The following is a 26,030-nucleotide window of genomic DNA, read 5'->3' as shown; positions in this document are numbered from 1 at the left end:
ATTGGTTGCTATGGGCAGAATCAAGCCCCATGAGAATGGATCCCGCACCCCTTGACAGACCCCTCCTCTTCAACAGACCCCGTCCCTATTAGGGCTGCTTCCATAAATTTCCTGAGCTGGTTTTCCATCCCAATCCGCCCCTGCATCCATGCACTGTATTGCATCACATGAGTCCGGGTGCCACCAGAGAACTAACACTAGATGCTCTATTCATTTATAACGTTGGTCTTCCTGCAGGGACTTGAAGCAATTATCTTTGTGAAGACCAGCGTTTCTGCATGACAAAGTAAAGCTGGGTACACATTAGATGATTTTTTTAAACGATTTGGCTGATTCCGACGGATCAGAACGACAAATTGTTCAAATCGTCACCTGTATATGCACTATGCTCGCTCCTGTGGCGGCGGCCATCACATCTTCAGGTCACCACTACGTGCAGCTCAATCTGACAATCTCGATTCCCCACAAATTATGCAGTGTGTATGCACTACCGGATGACCAGGCGGTATGTTAACATCATATAATTAACGATCTAACCACCAGACAATTAAAAATATCATTCAGTCGTTTGGTAGATTGCACAGTGTGTATGCACTATGGGCCTGATTCATTACGGATCGCAGTCTCATTGCGAAAATATGCTAATGATTGCAATCGTAATGCCGTCCCAGCCAAACATTAGGATGCCCACTTTACCTTACACACATCCGTAATGCTTGGCAAGTCTGCGAAACCATCTAACTTCCAAACAGAAGATGTGACTGATCTGCGCACTGGCAGTGGTAATGCTTCTAAATAATAGTTTAAGCATCAATATGTGCTTCTCAGATAGGCTGAACACTACATACAACACCTAAATTACCATACTAGGTCATTGGCATATACCCAAATGTCATAGCTCATACTAAACTCAATCTCCTGTTACAGAACTTCAAGAATATGAACCTTCACGAAATGTTAGATCCTATACAGTTATAAAAACTACCACATTGTCCCCCAATAATACATTTCTATTTGACCATTCTATAATCATGTGCACACATGACACCATATTCAGACTCAATATACATACATAGAAGCAGGCCCGGCAACAGGGGGTACTAAGGGTATACCCGTACCGTGCCCTGAGGTACAGAGGTGCAGAAAATTATGGGGCCACTGCAGCAACTAAATTTGATATACAGACTGACCACACTGGCCGGCCGCACAACTAAGCAAAATAAAGCCAGCCATGCAGACCTCCCAACTGTCACGCATTCAGCGGGACAGCCCCGTTTTTCTGGGACTGTCCCGCTGTCTCACCCGCGGGCCGCATTGTCCTGCGGTGGGGGGGGAAGTTGGGGAGAGCACATACCGATGCTCTGAATAGCAGCGGGTGTGCAGAAGGTGAACAGATGCCGCATCTGTTCACCTGTGTAGGGGGCTGCCCAGCATCTCGAAGACTGCTGGGCACGCCCTCTATAATTACATAAACGGGGTTTGCTGCGAGGCTCCGCCCCATTTCCAATACACCCACCCCTTTTCATCAGAGCTCCGCCCACTTTAGGTGCGCAAAGTGTCCCTCTATGTGGAACACAAAAGTTGGGAGGTATGAGCCATGGCACCATCTCTCAGCCCCCCTCCGAGTACCCTCATCACCTGGTTCATGCTGTGCCTATTAATGAATGATGCAGCGGTGACATTACACGCAATGCTGCCCCTCCTCCGGCAATTCTGTCCCTGCCTCCCTCACACGCAGGGGAGGGATGTGTTGGTGCTGGGTCAAGCGTGGTGGGTTCAGGGGTGGTGGTGTGTGCGTGTGTTCAAGGGGGGCTCCTCAGAGAGATCAGTGTACTTGGCCCCAAGATTTCTGTTGCCGAACCTGCATACAAGATGTATAGTAGGTACAGTCAATAGGAAATTATACACAAGAATAATGTATTAGTGATTGTGTGGTTCTGTTCTAGTTTCTAAAGGTAATGCTGGAACCTGTAGTTCCACAAAGGCAAAAATAATGCTAGGCCTATCCTATCTAGAAAAGTAGACAGATAATTGCTGCTAAACTACAAGTCCCAGAGATATCTCAGCAGCACAAGTCAGGTACAGTCCTATACATACAGTATATAAGCCCCATATCCCCAGCTTGCTGCACTATTACATACAGACTCTCACTATAATGCCCAGGTCGTTCTGATGTGTACCCTGCCTTAGGCAGCTGCCTAAAAGTGCCAGCCCCTGGAGGGCGCTGCTGAGTCCACCAAACAAAAAAAGGATGTCTCTGAAATAGACAACCTTCTGGTGACGGCTGCTGGTCTAATTAGCCGCCGCTATCTGCCCCAACTCCTGTATGACCTTTTCACTCCAGGCTGCCAGCAAGTCTCTGCCGTGGCCACCCAGGCTGTCAGCCTCAGCTGTGATGTGTGCTGTGCTGCTGTGTGCTAAGGATAAGGAAGAGGTGGCCACCACACTGCCTGCATGTTCCATGTCATTGAATGCAGAGTGCAGAGCAGTGCAGTGTCGTGTCAGGGGGAGATTTGGAGGGTTATCAGAAGAACCTTCCTGGCTGTCAGGTGTATGCATTCACTGACATGGAACATGCAGGCAGTGTGGGGGCCACCCCTTCCCTCTCCTGAAGTCCTCTCCTCCTACCCTTGGATTCCCAGCCTGTCAATCACAAAAGAAGCTCCGCCCCTCTACACTACATGAGGAGCTGCTGCCCAATGTCTTCTTGGTGAGAATTCATATGTGTATGAATGCATGTATGTGTGTATGTATGCATGTATTTATGTATGTATGTATGTATGTATGTGTGTATGTATGCATGTATTTATGTATGTGTGTATTTATGTATGTGTGTATTTATGTATGTGTGTATGTATGTATGTGTATTTATGTATGTATGTATATGTGTATGTATTTATATATGTATGTATAAATACTTGCCTACCCTCCCGATTTTGGTCGGGAGCCTCCCGAAAATCAGGCAATCCTCCCGGCCCCCGGCGATGTGTCCGCACACCCCCCGCGCTTGTAAGGAAAATCCCAGCAGCAGGGGGGCCGGTGACACGATTCGCGTCATCGTGGTTCCGCCTCTGGCTGCATAATGCCATTAATCACGACATTGTGAAGAGGGGGTGGAGCCACGATGATGCGATTGCGCTACCACGCCCCCATGCTCCGCCCCAACACTGTGTCAGCTGCCGGGCCCCGCCCCCTTTGACCACGTCATGCCACAGAAAAATGGGACTGTCCCTCTGAATGCGGGACAGTTGGGAGGTATACATACAAACATATATATATATGCATATTGCACATATACACATATACTGTATATCTATAGCTAAACACAAACATGTATATGTCACACACACACACACACACACACACACACACACACACACACACACACACACACACACACACACACACTTACCTTGCAGCAGCTGCAGGTTATAGATGAAGACATGACCATGTCATTAGGCTCCTCTAATGGAAAATACATTTTGGCCCCAGGACATTACGTCATAGTCAATGAGAGGATCAGGATCTAAGGAGCTCATTCAGACCTACTCACTAGATGCGTTCATTCGCTCCCAGCGTATGCAAATTTGGCCAAATGATGGCACGGCAAGACTTCTGTCACTCACTCTGCTGGGCTGTCTATGCTGGGCGAGCGAACGCCTCTTGATCTTTCGCACTGGTTTGCGCACGTGCACTCCGATGCATACGCATGCACATCGGCCAGCTACGAGCGAACACTTCTTAACGTCTGGGTCTGAATCAGCTCCTGAGTTCCTGCTTTTTCCTGCTGAAAAATAGCGCTGTATATATACAGTATATATATATATATATATATATATTCCAAAGGGATCCGGCACTCACTGAAAAGATACAAACTGCACCCCGTTGCCTGCACATGTACGTCCGGACTCCAGACCCACAATAATAGAAGTAAGGAAAGGTGAGCTTATGTTGTATACTTTGTCCTGACGAAAATGATAACTCATTGAAACATTGACCACAGGAGTAAAATCGTTTTTTGGATACCAAATCCTATGAGTGCCGCACTTTCCTTACCTCTATATATATATATATATATATATATATATAAATATATATATATATATATGTTTGATAAGCTAAACTGGTTCAAGCGACTAGCATGACTTAAGTATAATGGCGTGTTATAACCCACTGGGTCAAGAATGAAGTGCAGTAGTCTTCATACAGTGTTCTCCCCAGAAAATGTTGGCAGCCGGGTGGCATCAAGTAGCAGCAGGGTGGCAGCCTTCGTGCAAAAAGGGGCGTAGCTTTCCATGGAGGGGCCGTGGCCACACAATAGTACCAATTCACATTAACCCACACAATATGGCCCCTTTATTGCCCATGATGTACACAGTATGCCCCCTTATTGCCCAATATATACACAGTATGTCCCCTTATTGTACATTATGCCCACACAGTATGGCCCCTTATTGCACACTATGCCTGGCTTGGGTGTTCATAGCACTGGTATATCTTTTGGTATTTATGAAGCACTTTACCATCCCCATTTTGATGGGGTTATTTTAAATAGTTAAATTATTGGTCTATTTCAGCACTTTAGTAGCACACTTTGCACACACTGCACTTTTTTCACAAAGCACTTTACTACACTTTGCTACAAGATTTCTATATATATAGATGAACACTACTGCACTTCATTCTTGACCCAGTGGGTTATAAAACGCCATTATACATAAGACACCCTAGTCGCTTGAATCAGTTTCACTTATCAAACTCATTTCTGTGCTATAGACCCCGATGCTATTATTTATATTGGTACAGATGACGTTTTCAGAATACAGAGAAGAGTGGTCTTTTCTAATAAGTAGGTCTGATCCTGAATTGGGCCGTTCCATACACAGTTTACACACACGCATATATATATATATTATATATATATATATACACATATAACATATATATATACTGTATATATATACACACACACATACATATAAATATTCATACACAGACATATATACATATATACACACATACATGTACAGTATATATTACACATACACACACATATAGCTATATATATACACACATACATATATATATATATATATATATATATATATTCATTAGGGGTGTGCACCGGCCACTTTTCGTGTTTTGTGTTTTGGTTTTGGATCTGGATCTTTCTTCGTGTTTTGGATCTGGATTGGTTTTGCCAAAACCACCCTTCCGTGTTTTGGGTTCTGGGTTTTGTGTTTTGGATCTGTATTTTTTTGAAAAAAAGCATAAAAACAGCTAAAATCACAGAATTTGTAGGTTTTTCTGCTCCTATGCTATTATTAACCTCAATAACCTTAATTTCCACTCATTTCCAGTCTATTCTGAACACCTCACACCTCACAATAGTGTTTTTATGTCCAAAAGGTTGCACCGAGGTAGCTGGATGACTATGCTAAGCAACACGAGTCGGCGGCACAAACACGTGACCCATCTAGGCGTGAAACTGCAGTGGCAGACAGGATGGCAGTTTGAAAAACTAGGCCCCAAACTGTACATAATGCAAAGAAAAAAAAGAGGTGCAAGATGGAATTGTCCTTGGGCACTCCCACCCACCCTTATGTTGTATAAACAGGACATGCACACTTTAACAAACCAATCATTTCAGCGCCAGGGTCTGCCACACAACTGTGGCTGAAATGATTGGTTCGTTTGGGCCCCCACAAAACAAGCTGGCAATTAATCTGTCCCTGCACAAACTGGCTCTACGGAGGCAAGATGTCATCCTCATCCTCCTCATCCACCGATTCCTCACCCTCTTCAGTGTGTACATCCTCATCCTCACCGAGTATTAATTCGTCCCCGCTGGAATCCACAACCACAGGTCCCTCTGTACGTTCTGGAGGCTGGTCTCCCTGGAAGAGTTGATAATTCATTTTATGAACATCATCTTCTCCACATTTTGTGGAAGCAACCTCCTACGCCTTTCGCTGACAAGGTTCCCGGCTGCACTAAACACTCTTTCGGAGTACACACTGGAGGGGGGGCAACTCAGGTAAAATAGAGCCAGTTTGTACAGGGACCTCCAAATTGCTTCTTTTTCCTGCCAGTACAGGTACGGACTGTCTGACATGCCTACTTGGATGCTGTCACCGATGTAATCCTTTAACAGACAGACGCACGCTTGTCGCTGCTGCTTTGAGGATGCAAGTGCAGCTACAGCCCACACAATTCACAAAGAGAAAAAAAAAGAAGAATATTTTTATTGTTTGTGGAGTGCACTTTGAGGGTTACACCACCCTTTAACAGACAGACGCACGCTTGTCGCTGCTGCTTTGAGGATGCAAGTGTGGCTACAGCCCACACAATTCACAAAGACAGAAAAAAGAAGAAGAATATTTTTATTGTTTGTGTAGCACACTTTGAGGGTGTCACCACCCTTTAACAGACAGACGCACGCTTGTCGCTGCTGCTTTAAGGATGCAGGTGCGGCTACAGCCCACACATTTCACAAAGACAGAAAAAAAAAGAACAATATTTTAATTGTTTGTGTAGCACACTTTGAGGGTGTCACCACCCTTTAACAGACAGATGCACGCTTGTCGCTGCTGCTTTGAGGATGCAGGTGGAATCTAGACGGGATTTGGAACCGGGGACACACTACCTCCATCAATTGTCTAAATCCCACTGCACTAATGGCGGATACCGGACGCACGTCTAACACCAACATAGCAGTCAAGGCCTCAGTTATACGTTTTGCTTCAGGATGACTGCTGTCGTACTTCATCCTCATCGCTAGGGACTGTTGGAGGGTCAATTGTTTAGTAAAAGTAGTGATGTTCCTACTTCCTCTCTGGGATGATGAACAACTCCCAGCAGCAGCAATAGCACTAGGAGGAAGTGGTTCTTGATCTTTCCGTATTTTATTTTTATCGGAGAAAGTTTGGTCCTCCATTTATGTTATATTGATATATACGTGCGGCTAAAGCGCACACAAACACAGAAAATATTTTTTTATTTTTGCTGGAGAGTAGTGCACTTTGTGGGTTACACCACCCTTTAAGAAATGAGCCAGCCGGCTCTTTACTTATGGGACACAGGCGCACGCTTGGCGCTGCTCCTTTGTTGATGCACGTGCAGCCACAGTGCACACAAGTCACAAACACAGAAAATTTTTTTTTTTTGGTTTGGAGTGTACTTTGGGGGTTACAGCACCCTTTAACGGTCAAGCCAGCCGGCCCTTTACTTATGACACAGGCGCACGCTTGGCACTACTTTGTTGATGCACGTGCGGCTACTGCGCACACAATTCACAAACACAGAAAATATTTTTTTTTTTGGTTTGGACAGGAGTGTACTTTGGGGGTTACAGCACCCTTTAACGGTCAAGCCAGCCGGCCCTTTACTTATGACACAGGCGCACGCTTGGCACTACTTTGTTGATGCACGTGCGGCTACTGCACACACAATTCACAAACACAGAAAATATTTTTTTTTTGGTTTGGAGTGTACTTTGGGGGTTACAGCACCCTTTAATGGTCAAGCCAGCCGGCCCTTTACTTATGACACAGGCGCACGCTTGGCACTACTTTGTTGATGCACGTGCGGCTACTGCACACACAATTCACAAACACAGAAAATATTTTTTTTTTTGGTTTGGACTGGAGTGTACTTTGGGGGTTACAGCACCCTTTAATGGTCAAGCCAGCCGGCCCTTTACTTATGACACAGGCGCACGCTTGGCACTACTTTTTTGATGCACGTGCGGCTACTGCACACACAATTCACAAACACAGAAAATATTTTTTTTTTGGTTTGGAGTGTACTTTGGGGGTTACAGCACCCTTTAACGGTCAAGCCAGCCGGCCCTTTACTTATGACACAGGCGCACGCTTGGCACTACTTTGTTGATGCACGTGCGGCTACTGCGCACACAATTCACAAACACAGAAAATATTTTTTTTTTTGGTTTGGACTGGAGTGTACTTTGGGGGTTACAGCACCCTTTAACGGTCAAGCCAGCCGGCCCTTTACTTATGACACAGGCGCACGCTTGGCACTACTTTGTTGATGCACGTGCGGCTACTGCGCACACAATTCACAAACACAGAAAATAATTTTTTTTTTGGTTTGGACTGGAGTGTACTTTGGGGGTTACAGCACCCTTTAATGGTCAAGCCAGCCGGCCCTTTACTTATGACACAGGCGCACGCTTGGCACTACTTTTTTGATGCACGTGCGGCTACTGCACACACAATTCACAAACACAGAAAATATTTTTTTTTTGGTTTGGAGTGTACTTTGGGGGTTACAGCACCCTTTAACGGTCAAGCCAGCTGGCCCTTTACTTATGACACAGGCGCACGCTTGGCACTACTTTGTTGATGCACGTGCGGCTACTGCGCACACAATTCACAAACACACAAAAAATATAATTTTTTTAGCACGTGGGGGGAGCACCCCTGATGGACAGAGCACCCCCTGGACAACACTACAGCACCCCTTTAGGACTGGGACACTGCACAGGACTTTGGAGTGGACACAGCCCCTATGGAGAACTGACTGCACAACACAGTCCAGCCAGCCCCTATGGACTTTGAAGTAGTGGACACAGCCCCTATTAACAACAGCAGCACAGCACAACACAGCCAGCCCCTATGGACTTTGAAGTAGTGGACAACAGCAGCACAGCGCAGCACAGCACAGCACAACACTACTCTGCACTACACTACACTACACAGCCCAGCCAGCCCTAACTCCCACCCTCCCTCTTCACTGTCCACAGCCGAGTGAGAAAATGGTGCCGACGCGGGTACCTTATATAGGATCCAAAACCTGCGAGACTCGGAAGGCGGGATGATGACGTTTTGCCTCGATTTCAGATCCGAGTCAGGCGGGAAAAGTCGAGCCTGACTCGGATCGGCCTCGGATCTGGGGGGCTCGAGGGGGTTCGGATTTCTGAAATCCTAACCCGCTCACCCCTAATATTCATACAGACATATATATATATATATATACAAACATACATATGTGTATACACACACGTGTACAGTGTATTACACATACACACATATATATCTAAACACAAACATGCATATGCATTACACACACACACACATACCTTGCAGCAGCTGTGGGTTGTAGATGAAGACAGGTCCAGGCATCATGTCATTAGGCTCCTCTCCCTAGCAGGAAAGGAATCACATCATATTGGTCCAGGGCTTAATAATATGATACCCGCTCTCGCGTCTTACAGTTTTGGGTGCTCATAAGCACCACCCTGCATGTACCACTGGTAACTGAAGGTCAAATGTTTATGAGTAATATAATAACTACTGTATAGGCTATTTACAAATTAAACTGTTGTCATCAATATTAGAGGAAAAAGACCCTTGGGATGAGAAATGACTGCCGGGTAACCCTTTGTTTTCAAGAGTTTTTCAGGTGCAGCCAGCAGAATAGTTCTAAAACTCTACCACCAACAACAACTATGGGCCATATTCAATATGGGGCGAAAAGTCTGTCATCGGAGATAATTTATCGCTGATGACGTCATTTCCGCCTGTTTCAATTATCCCAATATTCAATTTTAAAGACTTTTCGCCGATGCGAAAAGTCTTTGTAAAAAAAATGGGTATATGTTTTCTCCATGTAATGTGAAAAAAAGTGCAGAATTGGGGTTTTGGGGTGCAGAATAAAAGAAAATAGCCTGCAGCCTTTTTAATGTCCCCTAAAAGTAATCTGTGTCAAAAAACATTTTTAAAAAATCCTCAGGACACCCCAAAAAATGTACTTTCATTTTGGGGGTGAAAAAAAAAAATATTGGGGAAAAAGTTTTAAACTACCGAAAATGATTCAGGGGGGTTTCCCATGTATGCAACTAGTAGCGGCAGGTGCATTTTCTAGAATGCGGCTGGTAGCGGCAGGTGCATTTTCTAGAATGCGGCTGGTAGCGGCAGGTGAATTTTTGAAGAATTTAAAAAAATTACTTTAGGGACTTAAAAATATGCTTGTACCCATTTTTATGTGCCCCAAATTTGATAGGCATTGTTATTTTTACTCCCCAAAAAAAGCTAAGTGCTATTCTTCACTAGTACTTCACAGGCGCATGTAAAAACCCCGACTATCTTCAGCAGGCCAAATCGGGGGTACCCAAAGCGATTCCCCATGTCAGAACATCTTTTGGGGGGTGACAGCATGATTTCCCCAAAAACAAACAGCACTTTTCGATACTTACCTTTCCGCCGGGTCCAGTTTTCGGCGGATCCAAATTGAATACGGGGATAAGCAGGCACACGCCCAATACTTTATCCCTGCAAAAAACAGCGTTGATGGCGAAAAGTCCGACCTCTGACTTTTCTCTTCAAATTGAATATGGCCCTAAAGAGGACACTGTGACTGTGCGTCATGCTGTTGCTGATACATATTTCTACTTAAGCCTCTATAATTTATTCAATTTCTAGGTCTGAAAGGTTAAATTCCTTACTATACAAGCTAGCCTTCTATAGTTAATCAGCATGAAACAGCATCCATGATAAAAGATACAAGCGATACACCATCTGCGTCAGTCCAGCAAGGAGATTTGTCAGTGATGCCATAGAGGCCCTCTTCCAAGCTCAAAAATGTATATGAATTAATGTTTTTTTTAATTACCCTGATTTGTAACTTCAAACATTTGTCAGCATCAATTGATTGTAATAGGAGAAGTAACAGTATCAGCTACAATGTAGCTACATGAGATGGGCATCATCTATGGTGATGGGCTGTCTGGTAAAGCATAGCTGGTGCCATCATCAGCTGCCATGCTGCTGTCACATGATCACCAGCTGCTGTTTACTTTCAAAACTCTGAGTGGCAGTTGGGAGCCAGAGACAGTTGGACTGTTGGCAGGATGGCGTCACATCTGGAGGAAGCCAGGAGCTCAGAGGATGAGGAGTTTTCTATTTACAAGAGAAGAAAGAAGATGATGGCTTTGAAGAAAAGAAAGATATCTGACAGTTTGGAGGAGTCTTGGGCGATCAAGAAGGCCAGAAAGAGGATTTCCACCGAGTCTCGCACGAAAGGAAGGAAGAAGTGCCTGCATGTGGAAAACAGCTCTGATGATGGGAGCCATGAATTTTTTTCTATGGATTATACCAGCCAAAAGAGTGATAAGAGGAGGAAGAGAGAGGATCAGATAGAAGAAATTGGCATAGACAGTGGAATGATTGCAGACAGGAAGAGAAGGAAAACATCTGGGGAGGTCATTCGCTTTGGTGACTCTAGAAGGAGACAGGAACGAGCAGGTATGGCCGTATCAATATATAAGACATGACAACCAGTAGACTTGGAATAACACAAACCTTACAAGAAAACAACAAAAACAATCTGGACAGTTTAGACCACTCCCATTATCCACAATTACCACACCCATTTCCTATGAGAATCACATATCCGACAAATTATGTACCTTTTGCCTGGTGGTAAATATGATAACCTTTATGAAGTAATTATTCAATATTATCTGAGGTAATCATTTATGGCCATCACATGCAGTATAACAATATTAGGATTTGCAGCTGAAATTATGAATATAATTAGAAATATGTGTTTAATTTGGCTAAAAGTCTTCTTTATCTGTTATTTTCCATCTCTTGGGTCTCTAACTGCTTGCTCAAGTTAGCATGGTCCAAGACTACATCTACTGCCCCTAAAGGGAATGTGAGCATGGGTCCCACTTAGGGGTAAGGCCAACCACTAGTGAGGTGATATACTGCCATTAGTGGGGTTGTGGTAATTCCCACGAGAATTTGCTTAAGTGTAGTATATAAAGAAAAACAGTTTCATATATTCTATGAAAAAGAACTACTGTGATGAAATGTGCATTAATCAATAAACAACCTTAATTTATATGGATAAACATATGCATTAATAAATAAAAAAAATTTACTTTGCTGTTCAAGGGACTACCTGGGACTGTCTGTTTTTAGTCTTTTTTTTTACGCAGATAATGTGTCTCTGTTGCTTTTCCTAAAAATATCACAGTTGGGGCTTCATTCAGCAAACACATTTCTACTAAACAATGCGGATATGAGTGTTACCACATTTTTCAGTACTATTCCCAATATACAGCAAAGTGTTACCAGAGAAGATAACGCAATTATCTTCTCCATTAATACCAGCTCACACAGTATCACACTGTAGAGCAGAAGCCATTGCTCCCTACAGCTCTTTAACATTTTTGCAACTCATCAAGCATCAAAACATTAAATAAAGGTGTAGACGCTTATTTTATATAATGTCATCTCAGAATAGTGTCATATGAAGAAAAATCCTTCTTTCAGCCTGAAAACAACCAGGATAGAGGGATCTTGTACAATCAGTCCCTGTAGCTGTTCCCAGCAGTATAATGACACAGATTTGTAAAAAAATGCATATATATATATATATCTATATATAACTCATCCCTGAGCTTTTTCATATTGCGCCTCTTTATACACTCCTCTATAGAAACTCCAATTTGGAGATGGAGGAGCATGTTGGGAAGGTAAGCAGTATGTATTCAAGCCAGAGAAGCACTGGGAAGGCTACAACTGGCAGAAAAATGGGCGTGGTCACTTAAAAATGGGGCATGTCAACATGACACACCCCTTTATCGTAACTCTGACCATTCCTTTGCATATGCACCTTAACCCCAGTAGTGCCCCTTATACAGTACCCCCAGTATACAATGTCCCCAGTTGTGGTCAATCTTATGCAGGCCCATAGTAGTGCCCCTTTTACAGTACCCCCAGTAGTGGTCCCCCTTAAGCAGCCCCCCCATTAGTTCCCCTTATACAGTACTCCCAGTATGCAATGCCCCAGTAGTGGTCCCCCTTATGCAGCCCCTTATTAGTTCCCCTTATTCAGTGCCCCCAGTAGTGGTCCCCCTTATGCAGGCCCCCAGCAGCGATCCCCCTATACAGGGCACCCTGTAGTGGTTCTCCCTAATTAGTGCCCCCAGTAGTGGTCCCCTAGTAGTAAGCCCCTTATATAGTGCCCCCAGTAGTAGTCCCCAGTAGAGGTTCACCCTCCCGATGCAGTGCCCCCAGTAGTAGCCACCCAGTAATGGTGCCCCCAGTAGTAGCTTCCCCCCCCAGTAATGGTGATCCCAGTAGTAGTAGCTCCCCCCCAGTAATGGTGCCCCCAGTAGCAGCTCCCCCCCAGTAATGGTGTCCCCAGTAGTAGTAGTCCCCCACAGTAATGGTATCCTCAGTAGTAGTAGCTCCCCCCAAGTAATGGTGTCCCCAGTAGTAGTGGCTACCCCCCAGTAATGATGTCCCCAGTAGTAGTAGCCCCCCCCCAGTAATGGTGCCCCCACTAGTAGCTATCCCCCCAGTAATGGTGTCCAATGCAAAACTAATCCATATGCACTGTCCATATGCAGCCCTGCAGCACCTCCACTCCAGTTCCTCCACACTACAGAATCCTATCTATGACACTTATCTATGACACCTGACCTTCCCTGGCTGGCAGTCCCAATCAGTCCATAGCATCTGACAGTCACTGAATGGCAGCGCAGCAGCTGACTGAAACACGCACTAACAGTGAGATGCGGTAAGCAAAATCAATTAATTTAATTCGTTTTGCATTGGATTTACATGTAGAATATTATGGGATATTATTTAAAACAAAAACGCTGTGCTGCTACTGCCAAATATATATAATATAAAAAAATGGGTATAAGCAGAGGGTGGCTTTAAAATGGTCTATCTATCTCATATCTATCTATCTATCTATCTATCTATCTATCTCATACAGTCAGGTGCATAACTGCAGACTTTCAGATTTAATTTGAGGGTAATTACATCCAAATCAGGTGAACGGTGTAGGAATTACAACGGTTTCTATATGTGCCTCCCACCTTTTAAGGGGCCAAAAGTAATGGGACAAACTAAACAATCCTAAATCTAACTTTTACTTTTTAATACTTTGTTGCAAATCCTTTGCAGGCAATTACAGCCTGAAGTCTGGAACGCATAGACGTCACCAGACGCTGGGTTTCATCCCTGGTGATGCTCTGCCACCTCTACTGCAAATGTCTTCAGTTCCTGCTTGTTCTTGGGGCATTTTCGCTTCAGTTTTGTCTTTATCAAGTAAATTGTTCTTCGGATTCAGGCCATTGCATAACATTCCACTTTTTAGCCTTAAAAAACTCTTTGGTTGCTTTTGCAGTATGCTTTGGGTCATTGTCCATCTGCACTGTGAAGCACCGTCCAATGAGTTCTGAAGCATTTGACTGAATATGAGCATATAATATTGCCCGAAACACTCAGAATTCATTCTGCTGCTTTTGTCAGCAGTCACATCATCAATAAATACAAGGGAACCAGTTCCATTGGCAGGCATACATGCCCACGCCATGATACTAACACCACCATGCTTCACTGATGAGGTGGTATGTTTTGGATCATGAGAAGTTCCTTTCCTTCTCCATACTCTTCTCTTCCCATCACTCTGGTACAAGTTGATCTTTGTCTCATCTGTCCATAGGATGTTGTTCCAGAACTGTAATGGCTTTTTTAGATGTTGTTTGGCAAACTCTAATCTGGTCTTCCTGTTTTTGAGGCTCACCAATGGTTTACATCTTGTGGTAAACCCTCTATATACACTCTTGTGAACTCCAGACCTTTTACCTGCTTAATTGTTAATGAAATAACGAGGGAATAGCCCACACCTGTCCTTGAAATAGCTTTTGAGTTGATAGTCCCATTACTTTTGGCCCCTTAAAAAGTGGGAGGCACATATAGAAACCGTTGTAATTCCTACACTGTTCACCTGATTTGGATGTAATTACCCTCAAATTAAATCTGAAAGTCTGCAGTTAAAGCACATCTTGTTTGTTTCATTTCAAAGCCATTGTGGTGGTGAATAGAGGCCAAAATATGAAAATTCTGTCAATGTCCCAATATTTATGCACCTGACTGTATCTATCTATCTGTCTCCTATATCTATCTATCTATCTATCTATCTATCTATCTTTCTATCTGTCTATTGTGGGGTCCTGGGCAAGTTATAGATGATAATGTGGTTACTTCTACAACATATGACTTGCAGTAGTATGTGGCAATACAGGGGTGACAAAGGCTGATTGTCTCTGTAATATGTATGGGGGTATCTCTGTTCAGTGTATAGCTAATATATATATGGGGGTACCTCTGTTCAATGTATAGCTGTAACACGTGTTTTGGCAAATGCAGGGGAGATATGTGTGGGCGAGGGGGGTCGAGGGGGCCCCCAGAGATATCAGTGTACCAGGCCCCAAGATTTCTGTTGGCGGCCCTGCCCATGGCTCAACTGAAGATATACCCTTAGTGACCTTCTGTAGCTTCTTTTCTGCTGTCATGTCCCCTCAATCTGTATATCCTCCCCCTCAGCCTGATGGCCTTAGGTTATACTGTAGGTATGTGATTTATCCCTATGTTATTCATCTGCAGTCCTTTCACCTCTGCAGCTGCCTAGCCCCACCTAGCCTTAAATTGCCCCACCAGCCATAATGCAATCACTATGAGGGGTATTCAATATGGGTGCGATAACATCGTTTTTGCGTTAATATTGCAATGATGAAGTCATTATCGCAGGTTTTACTTTTACACCCTATTCAATTTCAAAGACCTATCGCAGTTTTGACAAGTCTTTGATAAAAAATATGTGATAACTTTTCACCATTGAATAGGTGTCGAAAAAAGGTGCAGAATTGGGGTTTAGGGGTGCAGGCTTAAAAAAAATATCCTGCACCCCTGAGATTGACATTTAAAAAAGAACTGTGTCAAAAAAAGTAAAAAACAAAAAATAGGGACACCCCAAAAAAATAATTTAAAAATTAGGGTGCAAAAAAAAAATGGGAAAAAATTGTTAAACAATAGGGAAATAGGTTCAGGGCTATTCTGCAAGTATGCGGCAGGTGTTTTCTAGAATAGATTTATAGCGGCAGGTGCACAAATGCAGAATTTTTAAAAACTTACTTTAGGGACATCAAAATATGCTAGTACCCATTTTCATTTACCCCAAATTTGATGGGACCACTTACAAAAATGAAAAAAATAACGTAAGTGCTCTTCTGCATCACTTCTTCAATGTCGGAAAAAAACACCTGCTGCGGCTATTTAAATCCCCCACTTTCAATTAAAGGCTAAAACGGGGGTACCCATAGTGTTCCCCCATGTTTTTACAATTTTAGGGGGGTCTTACAATTATTTTAAGGAAAAATTCGCAACTTTACGCAAATCCAACTTCGGAGTTTCCCGTTTTCGTTAATTTTATTTTGAATACGGGGATAAGCGGGAGCGCGCAACATACCTTCACGCAGAAAAAAACTCCGATATGAAACGTTAACTTCGCCAGGGAAGTTAACCTTTCATATTGAATACCCCTGTATGTGTCCGAGGGAGGGGGTGATTACTCCTTCTAGATGGAAAATGCAGCATTTCCCTTTTATTATGCATTGATAGGGGATATCGGGCATAGGGGACTAGATAATGATAACCACACCCAGTGCTGTTACATGGCTATGGAAATAGGATGCTTAATGTAAAGGGGCAGCAGGCATAGTTACTATGAGAAAGAGATTGTGCTCTCCTGCATGGGCACCTTACAGCTGACTACAATAGGTATATGTTTACTACTGAAGAGTATGTGGTTTTATCCAGTTATTTACATATGGGGCAGGATTTAGTGCAGTAAATGGTTTGTCACAACTAAATCTCTGATATCTTGAATCATAGTTAACATGACCTATTCCATTAGATACAAAATGCTCTGCTCCTGGGGTCCCACCTAATGTATGATTGCAGTCACCTGTGCTGAACTAGGTAATTGATGAGACAGGTGTTTCAGCACAGGTGTCTGCAATCATAAATTAAGAGGGAAGTCCAGGAGCAGAGCATTTTATTCCTAATGGAATGGTCACTTTGGAGCATACTTACCGACTTTTCTGCAGGGGGCTTCGGGAGAGGGCTTCCAGGTCCATCCAGCAGAGAGGGTGGGGGCGGTTCAGGTAGGCGGAGCGGGGGTGTGGCAACGCGATTGCATCATAGTGGCCCCAACCCCCACGCTTTAGAATGCTAATATTACTGGCATTATAAGGCAGGGGGCGGGGCTACGATGACGAGATTCAGCGCGAATCGCATCATCACACCCCCGGACTGCCCACTTTTGCGGGTTTGCGAGGTGCCGGAGGCCATTCCGGGGGACTTGCCTAGTCTTGCAGGGTGCCAGGAGCAGCACCCGATTATCGGGAGAGTCCCGGGAGAGTAGACAAGTATGCGTTGGAGGGTCTGAGTTAAGCTGTCAGTAACCCGGGTTATATGAATAAATAGCATAATACATTCTGTTTGCTGCAACAAACTTTGCTGCATCTGTAAAACCATAATCTTTTACCACCTTAAATAAACTGGTTAATTACAAGCATGATAACAGCTGACTGCATGCAACTGGGTAATGATCATGTGTCTGGTTTTAAATGCAGAGTGCAATGCGAGTTGGCCTTAATAGCTCCAGCATTGTATATATGGAACTAAGGGCCTGAAACAGCATGGATCGCAATTGCAACTGCATACGCATATCGGTCAATGGTGCATACTGCGCATGTGTATGCACCGCAGTACGCATGTGAAGGTTAGCATTGCATTTACACACGCAGATAGAAAGCCATCGCAGAGTGAGTGATGGGATGTCAGTGTTTGGGGGTGGTGACGAGGGAGTGGTAAGAGAAACCCAGGTGTGCCTGTCCGTTTGAACGCCATTACATGGGTGTGCATACATTAGCTACTGTGACGACATATGCAGCCTGAGTACTCACTGCATGCAACGGAACCTGCAATTCCTGAGACAGGAAAGATTCAGTATATAGGAAAGGTTCCTGGACTGCACACCCTGAATATATATATAATATGCAGCTGTGGCTGCTCTTAACTATTTCTTTTACACTTCACTTTTCCTATTATGGCAGTGCCCTAGGGTGGCTTAGCTGGGCTAGTTTGGGGGTGTCCTGCGCTCTGGATTTGACCCCTAGTATGTTAGGGACCTACCCTAAAGAGGTTACCTGGATGTGGTGGGTAGGCCCATAACCTTGGCCATGATTATGCTAAAAACCTCTATCGATTGCAAAATTTGATAGGTCAGACCTGCTGTAATTCTGTGTGAGGGGCCGATGTTACTCATTGTTACCGATTTATACGCAGGACTGAGAGGTATTACGGATGTGAGAAAGCGGTAGTGGGCGTCTCTATGCTGGCTGAGTGGTTGCAAACATTAGCATATTTTGCAGCAGAACTGCATGCATTATCACAGCTACGATCACAATAGCGATCTATAATGAATCAGGCCCTAAATACAGATATCACCCACACGCTGAGTTGTATGCATCCTTGTGACTGGACTGCTACAATCTGTACGCTTGGCGTCATAGATGTCATTATTTTCAGTTCTCACTTGTGTCAGCCCTTTCCCTGGTGCAAGAGATCCTCCTGAATATACAGGTGTATTTACACATATGCACAATCCCTGCATAGCCCACAATTATGTGGAGATGCTCCTAATAAGCTATATCTACTTGTTACTCATAGAGGAAACAATTCCATTGTAAGATGTTTCATTGTAGTTCCAGGGAGTATTTTAAATGTCAATACCCTTTAGCCACAACAAAATGGAGCACAGCATACAATCTGACCTCTACATTAATGAAATACATGGGGTATAACGGAATACTTTATAGCGTTTTTTATGTATTTAGGTCTGTTTACTGTAATATGCTCCCCCTTGAGTTGCTGCAACGCCACATACTATTGCATGTTACCAGGGTCGGCTCGAGGAGGTGTCACGCCCTGTGTGGAGAGGGAATACGATGCCCCTCACCCTGCGCTCGGTGAAGTTGTGAGCGCCCAAAAAGGAGGCGTGGCCTAATTATCATAGACCATGCCCCCTAAGTGACACTAATTGGGGACGTGCCTGTATGGCACTTCTCCCATTTAACGTCAGGCTGGGGGCAAGCCCAGCACTCGTTCAGTAGCTGGGCTGCCCCCAGCCCTCTTCCTGCACTGAATTGTCCATTACTTTTCTATGGGGCCGGCACAGCTGCGGCGGTGGGAGTGTCCAACCTCCCGACCACCAGCGGGACCCTTCGGCCCGCGGGTGGAACAGCAGGGCAGTGCCCAAAAAACGGGACGGTCCCGCTGAAAATCGGGAAGATTGGCAGGGGTACACCCTCAATGGGGTGGCGCCCCTGTTTGACTGCAATGGTTGAACATGCCTCGTGCCAGCCCTGCATGTTGCTTTAGCCTTGACTTCTCATCTTGTGCTAATCCCTACTAACTACAATAGGTGCAAGGGGTACACCTGCTTTAGGACCCAGTGCTGAGGAGGGCTGATCTACCTTGTCAAAGTTATATGTGTTATATTTTTTACCATTGGGCAGTCTCGGACTGGAGCATGAAGGGCCCACCGGGGGAATGCAGTGATAGGGGCCCATATTTGGGGTTGTGGCCAGCCTCCACAGAGACTTGGCTAACCATTAAGAGTGCATGGTCTGGGTCCCTTGAATAATCTATATAGTAAATACTGCTAATGCATGCAAGATAATGTACAAGATTAATAACAGCAATGCATTGTAGAAAATACATCATAGTTCTGTGCAGTATAATTTAACATATGTATAATTAATAATTCAAGTGTACAGTCTGGAACCTGAGCACTAGAGAAGAGGGTAGGCCCTTGGGCAGTGGGGCCCACCAGGGGTTTCCCCTGTACCCCTGGAGGCCAGTAATACACTGCCATTGGGTGCTACATAGGGGCCTTCTCAAACTTTTGCTATGGGGTCTTCAAATACCTACCTGACCCCACCTAGAGTTTATATGATGAAGGCCCCTGGCAAAATAAGGGACTAGCACTCCTCCCTCACAGTTATAGTACATTATTCCTACACAATATAATGTATAAAGTGCAATATAGCCCACAGGGGACAATTGTGCCTTCACATTGCCATTAATAAATAACACATATTCTAGAGACAACCAGGGTTACAGAGAGTTTTCAGGCATGCAGTTGTATGGGGATACGGGAAGTTACACACTGCGCAGCAGCACAAGCGCATTGTCAGGACTTGGGGCAGTCAGCACAGAATACCGGCGGTGCGAGTGATCACGGTATACAGCGCTCACTGCTCAGTCATTTCACATCTCCCATTCTGAGACCAACATAATAAACATAACCACTGTTGATGCCATGTAGCCATCCCCAATAAATAAATATACCTTCCATCCTATAAAGCCCATAATAACATCAATATTTAATAAATAACCCTCATCCCCACCTTAAATTAATAGACATTGCCAAGATGCCACTATTATATTAATATCCCTCATCATTAAATGAACAGTTCCCATCCACTGCTAAATGATTACCCCACCACACAGCTGATCACTGGGGCCGACTCCGGGCTCTGCTCTGCATGTTAGAGTGGAGCAGGAGTCCGGTAACCGGAGGAGACCCTGGATAATGCCACCTCCAGGTGGCGTTATTATCACAGGGCCTCCCCAGGTATATTTTTCACAATTTATTTTTAGTAACTTGCACACAAAATCGCATTTCCCATTCCAATTATGGGAAATGCGATCTGATTACTAAAAATAAGTGATACGTAGGGGTTGGAGTAGAATTTTACGAATTGTACTCCAATTTCCCTGTAGTAACTTTAGGTGAAACTAAAATATTGTGAAAAGGGTGTGAAAACACCCTTTTTCACTTAATTTTAGTAAAACTAATGATAATAAATAGAGCCCTAACTCTGAATAGTAAATGTTACATTGTTCACTTTTTTATCCCTTTAAGGAGGAAGTGGTGTTCAGGAAGCTGCTCCTGGAGAAACAGTCTCTACATACATCAAGAGGCTGTCCTTCTGCCATCTACTGGGCCAGGGCAGCTTTGGGAAGGTAAGTCATGTGACTGTGGTTACATAACTCAGGTAACAACTGTGTGACTCAGACATTGTAGTAAAGGAGGCATCATGAATATATTATCATTGTCACTCCATGTACGTCATTAAGCATCACCATAAAGCAGTGTGGCAGGGCCAGATTAAGGCTTGTGGGGGCCCCTTAAATTGCGGGGGCCCCTTCAAGCCACATGGAGCTTCCCCCTAAGCCTCCTGCCCTCCTACCCCCAAAGACTCTGCCGCTGACTTATCTGAGTGACGGCGTGCGGGCGTGACCTCCTCCCGGCAGAGCTGCTGCCTGGTCCTCCAATCGATGTCACGAACGTAATGTGTCACGTGGCGCCGGTGAGAAGAAGACTCGGGAGCCACTTTGAGCTGTATGCAGCGGCACTGTCACTGGACACCTGTTCTCGGCAGGGTCACACTGATCAAGTGTAGGGGCCCCTCCGTGTGTGGGGCCCAGGGACAACCACCCCGTCACCCCCCCCCCCCTTAATCCGGCCCTGCAGTGGGGGCAGGACTTAATGGCACTATTACCCTCAGTCACATCATTAATCTGGGAATATTCTGGATTCTCATTCCAGGAAAGTAGCCGGGTAGGCCTTACTCCTGTGCTGGCTGACTGCATATTACTATTGTCATTTACAGAAATATCATCCACAGTCTACTCTGTTATAGAATCAAATAATATGTAAAAATGACATTTTTTTTTACTTTAATGACACTGGAAATACAATATACCGCTAACCTCTAAAGATATGGAGCTACCTGGATGCGTATGGAGGTAATAAAATGTAAGTAGAAATATGATTGTGTGTGTATGCCTCTATCACCTGTAGGTCCTGCTGGCTGAGGACTCTCTGACTGGTCAGCGATTGGCAGTGAAGGTCATCAGGAAGAGAAATCTGCTATTGAAGGACCCGGAGCTGGTGTTTGTGGAGCGCAGGGTGCTAGAGGTTGCGTCTGGTAGTGCCTTCCTCATCCATGGTCACCTTGCCTTCCAGACCACGGTACAGTGTATTTCTTATTAGTCAAGGATCATTAGTTGGGATTCTTTATTTATATTTACACATCTAACATATACAGGATTCATCTCTTCTTGGGTAATAATGTTACTATGAGCCAGTTCGCTCACTTGGAGTTGTTGCCATGTTCTCCTAATAAATTGTATTATATGACTATTGTGTGTGTCCAATGAAACAGAACCATCTATTTCTGGGTCTGGAATACGCGAGTGGCGGGGACTTATACCAGTTCCTGCAGAGGAAAGGCCGCTTGGACATCACCAGCACAACGTAAGCACCTCAAAACAGACATGTACTGAAATGAACTGTAACAGTGTGTGCACAGATAGGGATAGTATAAGGGTTGTACACCTTTTGTAAATTCCCCTTAATATTTCCTACCCCTACACCTTTACCCAAAGCTGGGATGCTAGATGGCCCAGCAGCTAACATTACTGGGGTACCTTGTCCTTATCAATAGAGCTTGTTTAAGATAATAATACTCAGTTTTGAGCTGCATTACATCTGCATTGAAATGAGTTAGACTTAAATAAAATGCAGACTTTAATGTACATGCCCCCATCCCATACACCTGGGCCATCCTCTCCAGAGAATGGCAAATGTTCAATGATCACCTTAATTAAGTCTTTATGTGGAATGTGAGTATGGATAGAATAACATGCAGGGGCACAGAGAGAAGGGGGAGCAGATACTAATTACCGGGACCTGGACTTGTTTGAGGGGCTTGGCAGGGTGCCTGGGCCAGCTGTCGAGGGGGATAAACACCCCCCTTTGCAGGTGCACATAGTATTTTCCACTATTTTTTTTCAGGGGGATTTGACCACACCCCCTATATATCACCTGGTCCCACCATTGTCTTGATAGCCCTGCTAACATATGGCCTATTAGATCATGGAATGTCTTGCATATATGTCAATGTGCTGATCATGTGGGGGCATAGTTGTGAGAATGTGTCAGTGATAATAGGGTGTCATGTGACAGGGGCAGTGTTATGACATGAGGGGGTAAGTGGGAATATCAGGTTTTCTACCTTTCTCTAATGTCAACAAGTTACAGTCATTTCCTCTCTTTAAGATTCTACGCAGCTGAGATCACATGTGGTGTACAACACCTGCACTCTAAGGGTGTCATCCATCGGTAATTATACTAATAATTCCAATTTCATACATAATCAGGTCACAGTGATGTGCACTTTCTTATTACGCTTAAAGAACTGAAATCACTGTAATCACTAGGTGGCGCTGTCTGCAAAATGTGACTCCTGTAATACTACTGGTAATTCATGTACAGTATATATTTCTCACTAGACAAAACAGTTCTCATTTATTATAAATCTTTCTTTTTAGAGACCTAAAGCCAGATAACATCCTGATGGCAGAGTCTGGTCATCTGAAAATTGCTGATTTCGGCCTGGCAATCGATAACATCTTTGGTGACCAGACAGCCACAGCCTATGCTGGAACCCCTGGATATATGGCACCAGAGGTGAGGGGTATAATATATTATTACTATCAGCAGCATATGCTCCGGCTTACGCCTGGCAGATGTCACATACACTTATTACATTATTAATCAATGTTTTTTGCCATTTGTTTTGACTGCAAAATACAGTGTATACATCACTTTTAGGCATAAAATGTAAAAATCTTTTCTAAAACATAGAAAAAACTCCATATGGAGAAAAAAATGGTTACACCACACACAAATAAAACATTATGACCATTCCTAGTCACGGTTGTGACGTTTTTAGCCACTTTAAGCAATTTGCGGCAAAGACTCAGCTAATAGAATGCTGCCCAAAGTGTTACCTACTGACAGAGGTGGGATGATAATAGCAAAGAACTAGTGCCAATGAGACACAGACACATGGCATATAGTAGATAATGATAGAGTAACAATGTGCTATAATATCTCTCTTATGGTAGATGCTGGCAGGAGAGGAGTACAACGCTGGAGTGGATTGGTATTCATTTGGTGTCATCATTAATGAAATGATTACCGGAACCCGTCGCTTCCATCCCAGACGGTTCCACGAGGCAGAAGCTGTGGCTAAAGACATCATTAAGCAGCTTCTGTGTAAAAATCCATCCAGGCGTTTGGGAGTCACCGGAAACATCCGCCAGCATCCTTTGTTCCAGCGTATGGATTGGGTCTCGCTGGAAGCCCTTAGACTCCCACCACCACATGTCCCTGACCCAGTAAGTATAGGAAAAAAAGCAGTTTTGCACAATTAATGCTTTTAAAGATAATAAGGGTCATTTATAAATATAATAAAAAGATGAAGGTCAACTATCATTTTATGATGAGAGGACATCGCTCAGCCTATCCACATGGTGATCACTGTGGCATTACCTGCTTTATTTAGCTAGTGAAATAACTGCAATCACACTGCACCCATATGTAGTAAGTGATTTCATGTACATTATTATATTGAGTCCAGCCACTGCCAACATGGAACTCTGGAGAGCTAAGTATTGAACATGGGTGCAGGGTGTATGGTCAGGGTAGCTACTAGGGGGGCACTTGCCCTTGACGCTGGTCTTGGGGGCACTGAGAACAGGCTGCTGAGCAGGGGCCTAAGGTACCTGGCTGTTAGTGTGGGTTTGGAGCTGCACGCCGGGACTGGCAGGCAGCCGCCCGCTGCCCTGCAGAGACACAGAGCTGCAATCATTCTCATGTGGCGCCAATTGAGAGCCAATCAGAGCTCGTGGACCAGCTGCAAATCAGCAGCGGCTGCCGGTCTGCAAGCTCTGATAGGCCCATGACCGGTGTCACATTAGAATGATGGTGGTGTTTGTCTCTCAAGGGCTGTGGACGGTTGCCTGCCAATGCAGGCATGTGGCCCCAAATCCTTAGCTGGAAAGCAAGCTTGCCAATGCGGCGTGCAGCTCCAAATTTTATGGTGAGAGGCTTCAAATCCTGGGAACAAGGTGAGAGGCTTCGGGGAAGGAAGGGGGATATAAATGTGTAAGGTGCATTATGGTGGGTTAATGTGTAAAGGGTATTACTGTGGCATAATTTGTAAGAGGGCATTATTATGGCATAATGTGTAAGGGGCATTACTGTGGCATAATGTGTTGTGGGCATTACTGTGTGGCGTAATGTAATACATGAAACAACACACCTTTTTCAGGAGTGCACATGCATTGCACGTAAAAAAAATTCTTCTTTGTTGTTTTTTTTGGGGGGAGGGGCCAAATTACTGCCTTCCCGCGGGTGTGAAAAATCCTAGTTTTGGCCCTGGTATGGTTTGGGCGCCAGTAGACTTTGCAGCCTACAATATATGCACCGCACACCCCGCACCCTTTATAGAGAGGCAGAACCACACTACATTAGTCTGTGCTATCAGCGGATCCATAGATACATGTCACATCTTACTTTTTTCTAACACTTTTAGCTTTTATGAATTTGAAATCAGATTTGAGTACATGGATGTTTATTTGTCTCTTCTTCCTGTAGCCCACCATTGAACACAGCTCCAGAGGATGTAACATCGAGGAGATGGAAGCAGCAGAGGCTCAGATAACACCACTGAGCTCAATGGACCAGGAGCTGTTTAGAGGGTTCTCATATGTGGGCTCCAACTGGAGGACCATCCCCAGAACACCAGCCTTCCAACTGCATGGAGCGAGATGGCCTAACACCTGGAAGATGGTTATGGAACGAAGAGATGGTTTTAAGCTGATGGTTTTCGCATTCATGTTTATATTGTATGTGTATATTCTATTTATAAGTTAAGAGTATAATTTTAACACATTTTCTTTTCTATTCTTCTGAGGTCACCTCTGAGGATGTGCTCTACTGATTATGTCACCACCTCCCAGCAGGAATAGTTTAGACTTCTCGCTGGATGAAGAAGGTAAATTCTAAGAGGGTGACTTATACATCTAAGGGCTCATGTCTGTCACTCAGCAAATCAGTTGATTGATGCTGGTGATAATATTGAACTTTGAGTTTTTATAGTCAGCTCCTCTATGAAAGTGTCTTAATTATTAGATTCATACACAGCCATGGTTGTTCATGAGATCTCTGTTGGCATTTTAATATAGAGTACCCCATACTTCAATCTCTGTAAT

The 26,030-nt window shown here is 44.2% G+C and overlaps 1 protein-coding gene across 1 annotated transcript; it reads left to right on the top strand.

The window, feature by feature from the left end:
* Positions 1–10,873: 10,873 nt before the first annotated feature.
* Positions 10,874–25,692, top strand: LOC148521957 (protein kinase C delta type-like). The gene is made up of 8 exons (XM_088474323.1): positions 10,874–11,267; positions 20,827–20,927; positions 21,769–21,939; positions 22,133–22,224; positions 23,029–23,091; positions 23,301–23,439; positions 23,880–24,152; positions 25,414–25,692. The coding sequence occupies exons 1-8, from the start codon at positions 10,874–10,876 to the stop codon at positions 25,690–25,692; spliced, it is 1,512 nt and encodes a 503-aa protein (XP_088330449.1).
* Positions 25,693–26,030: the final 338 nt, after the last annotated feature.

This window comes from Taudactylus pleione, unplaced genomic scaffold, assembly GCF_031769625.1.
Source record: "Taudactylus pleione unplaced genomic scaffold, aTauple2 ptg000154l, whole genome shotgun sequence".
In the NCBI taxonomy this organism is placed as follows: Eukaryota; Metazoa; Chordata; class Amphibia; order Anura; family Myobatrachidae; genus Taudactylus; species Taudactylus pleione.
The sequence above is the reverse complement of the archived record's forward strand: the minus strand, read 5'-3'. Positions and strand labels throughout refer to the sequence as shown.

Excerpts from the sequence above, each read along its gene's own strand:
- LOC148521957 (XM_088474323.1), top strand. The coding sequence starts at position 10,874 with ATGGCGTCACATCTGGAGGAAGCCAGGAGCTCAGAGGATGAGGAGTTT. Across the intron at positions 11,268-20,826 it reads AAGGAGACAGGAACGAGCAG|GAGGAAGTGGTGTTCAGGAA; the intron begins GTATGGCCGTAT and ends TATCCCTTTAAG. Across the intron at positions 23,440-23,879 it reads CTGGATATATGGCACCAGAG|ATGCTGGCAGGAGAGGAGTA; the intron begins GTGAGGGGTATA and ends CTCTTATGGTAG.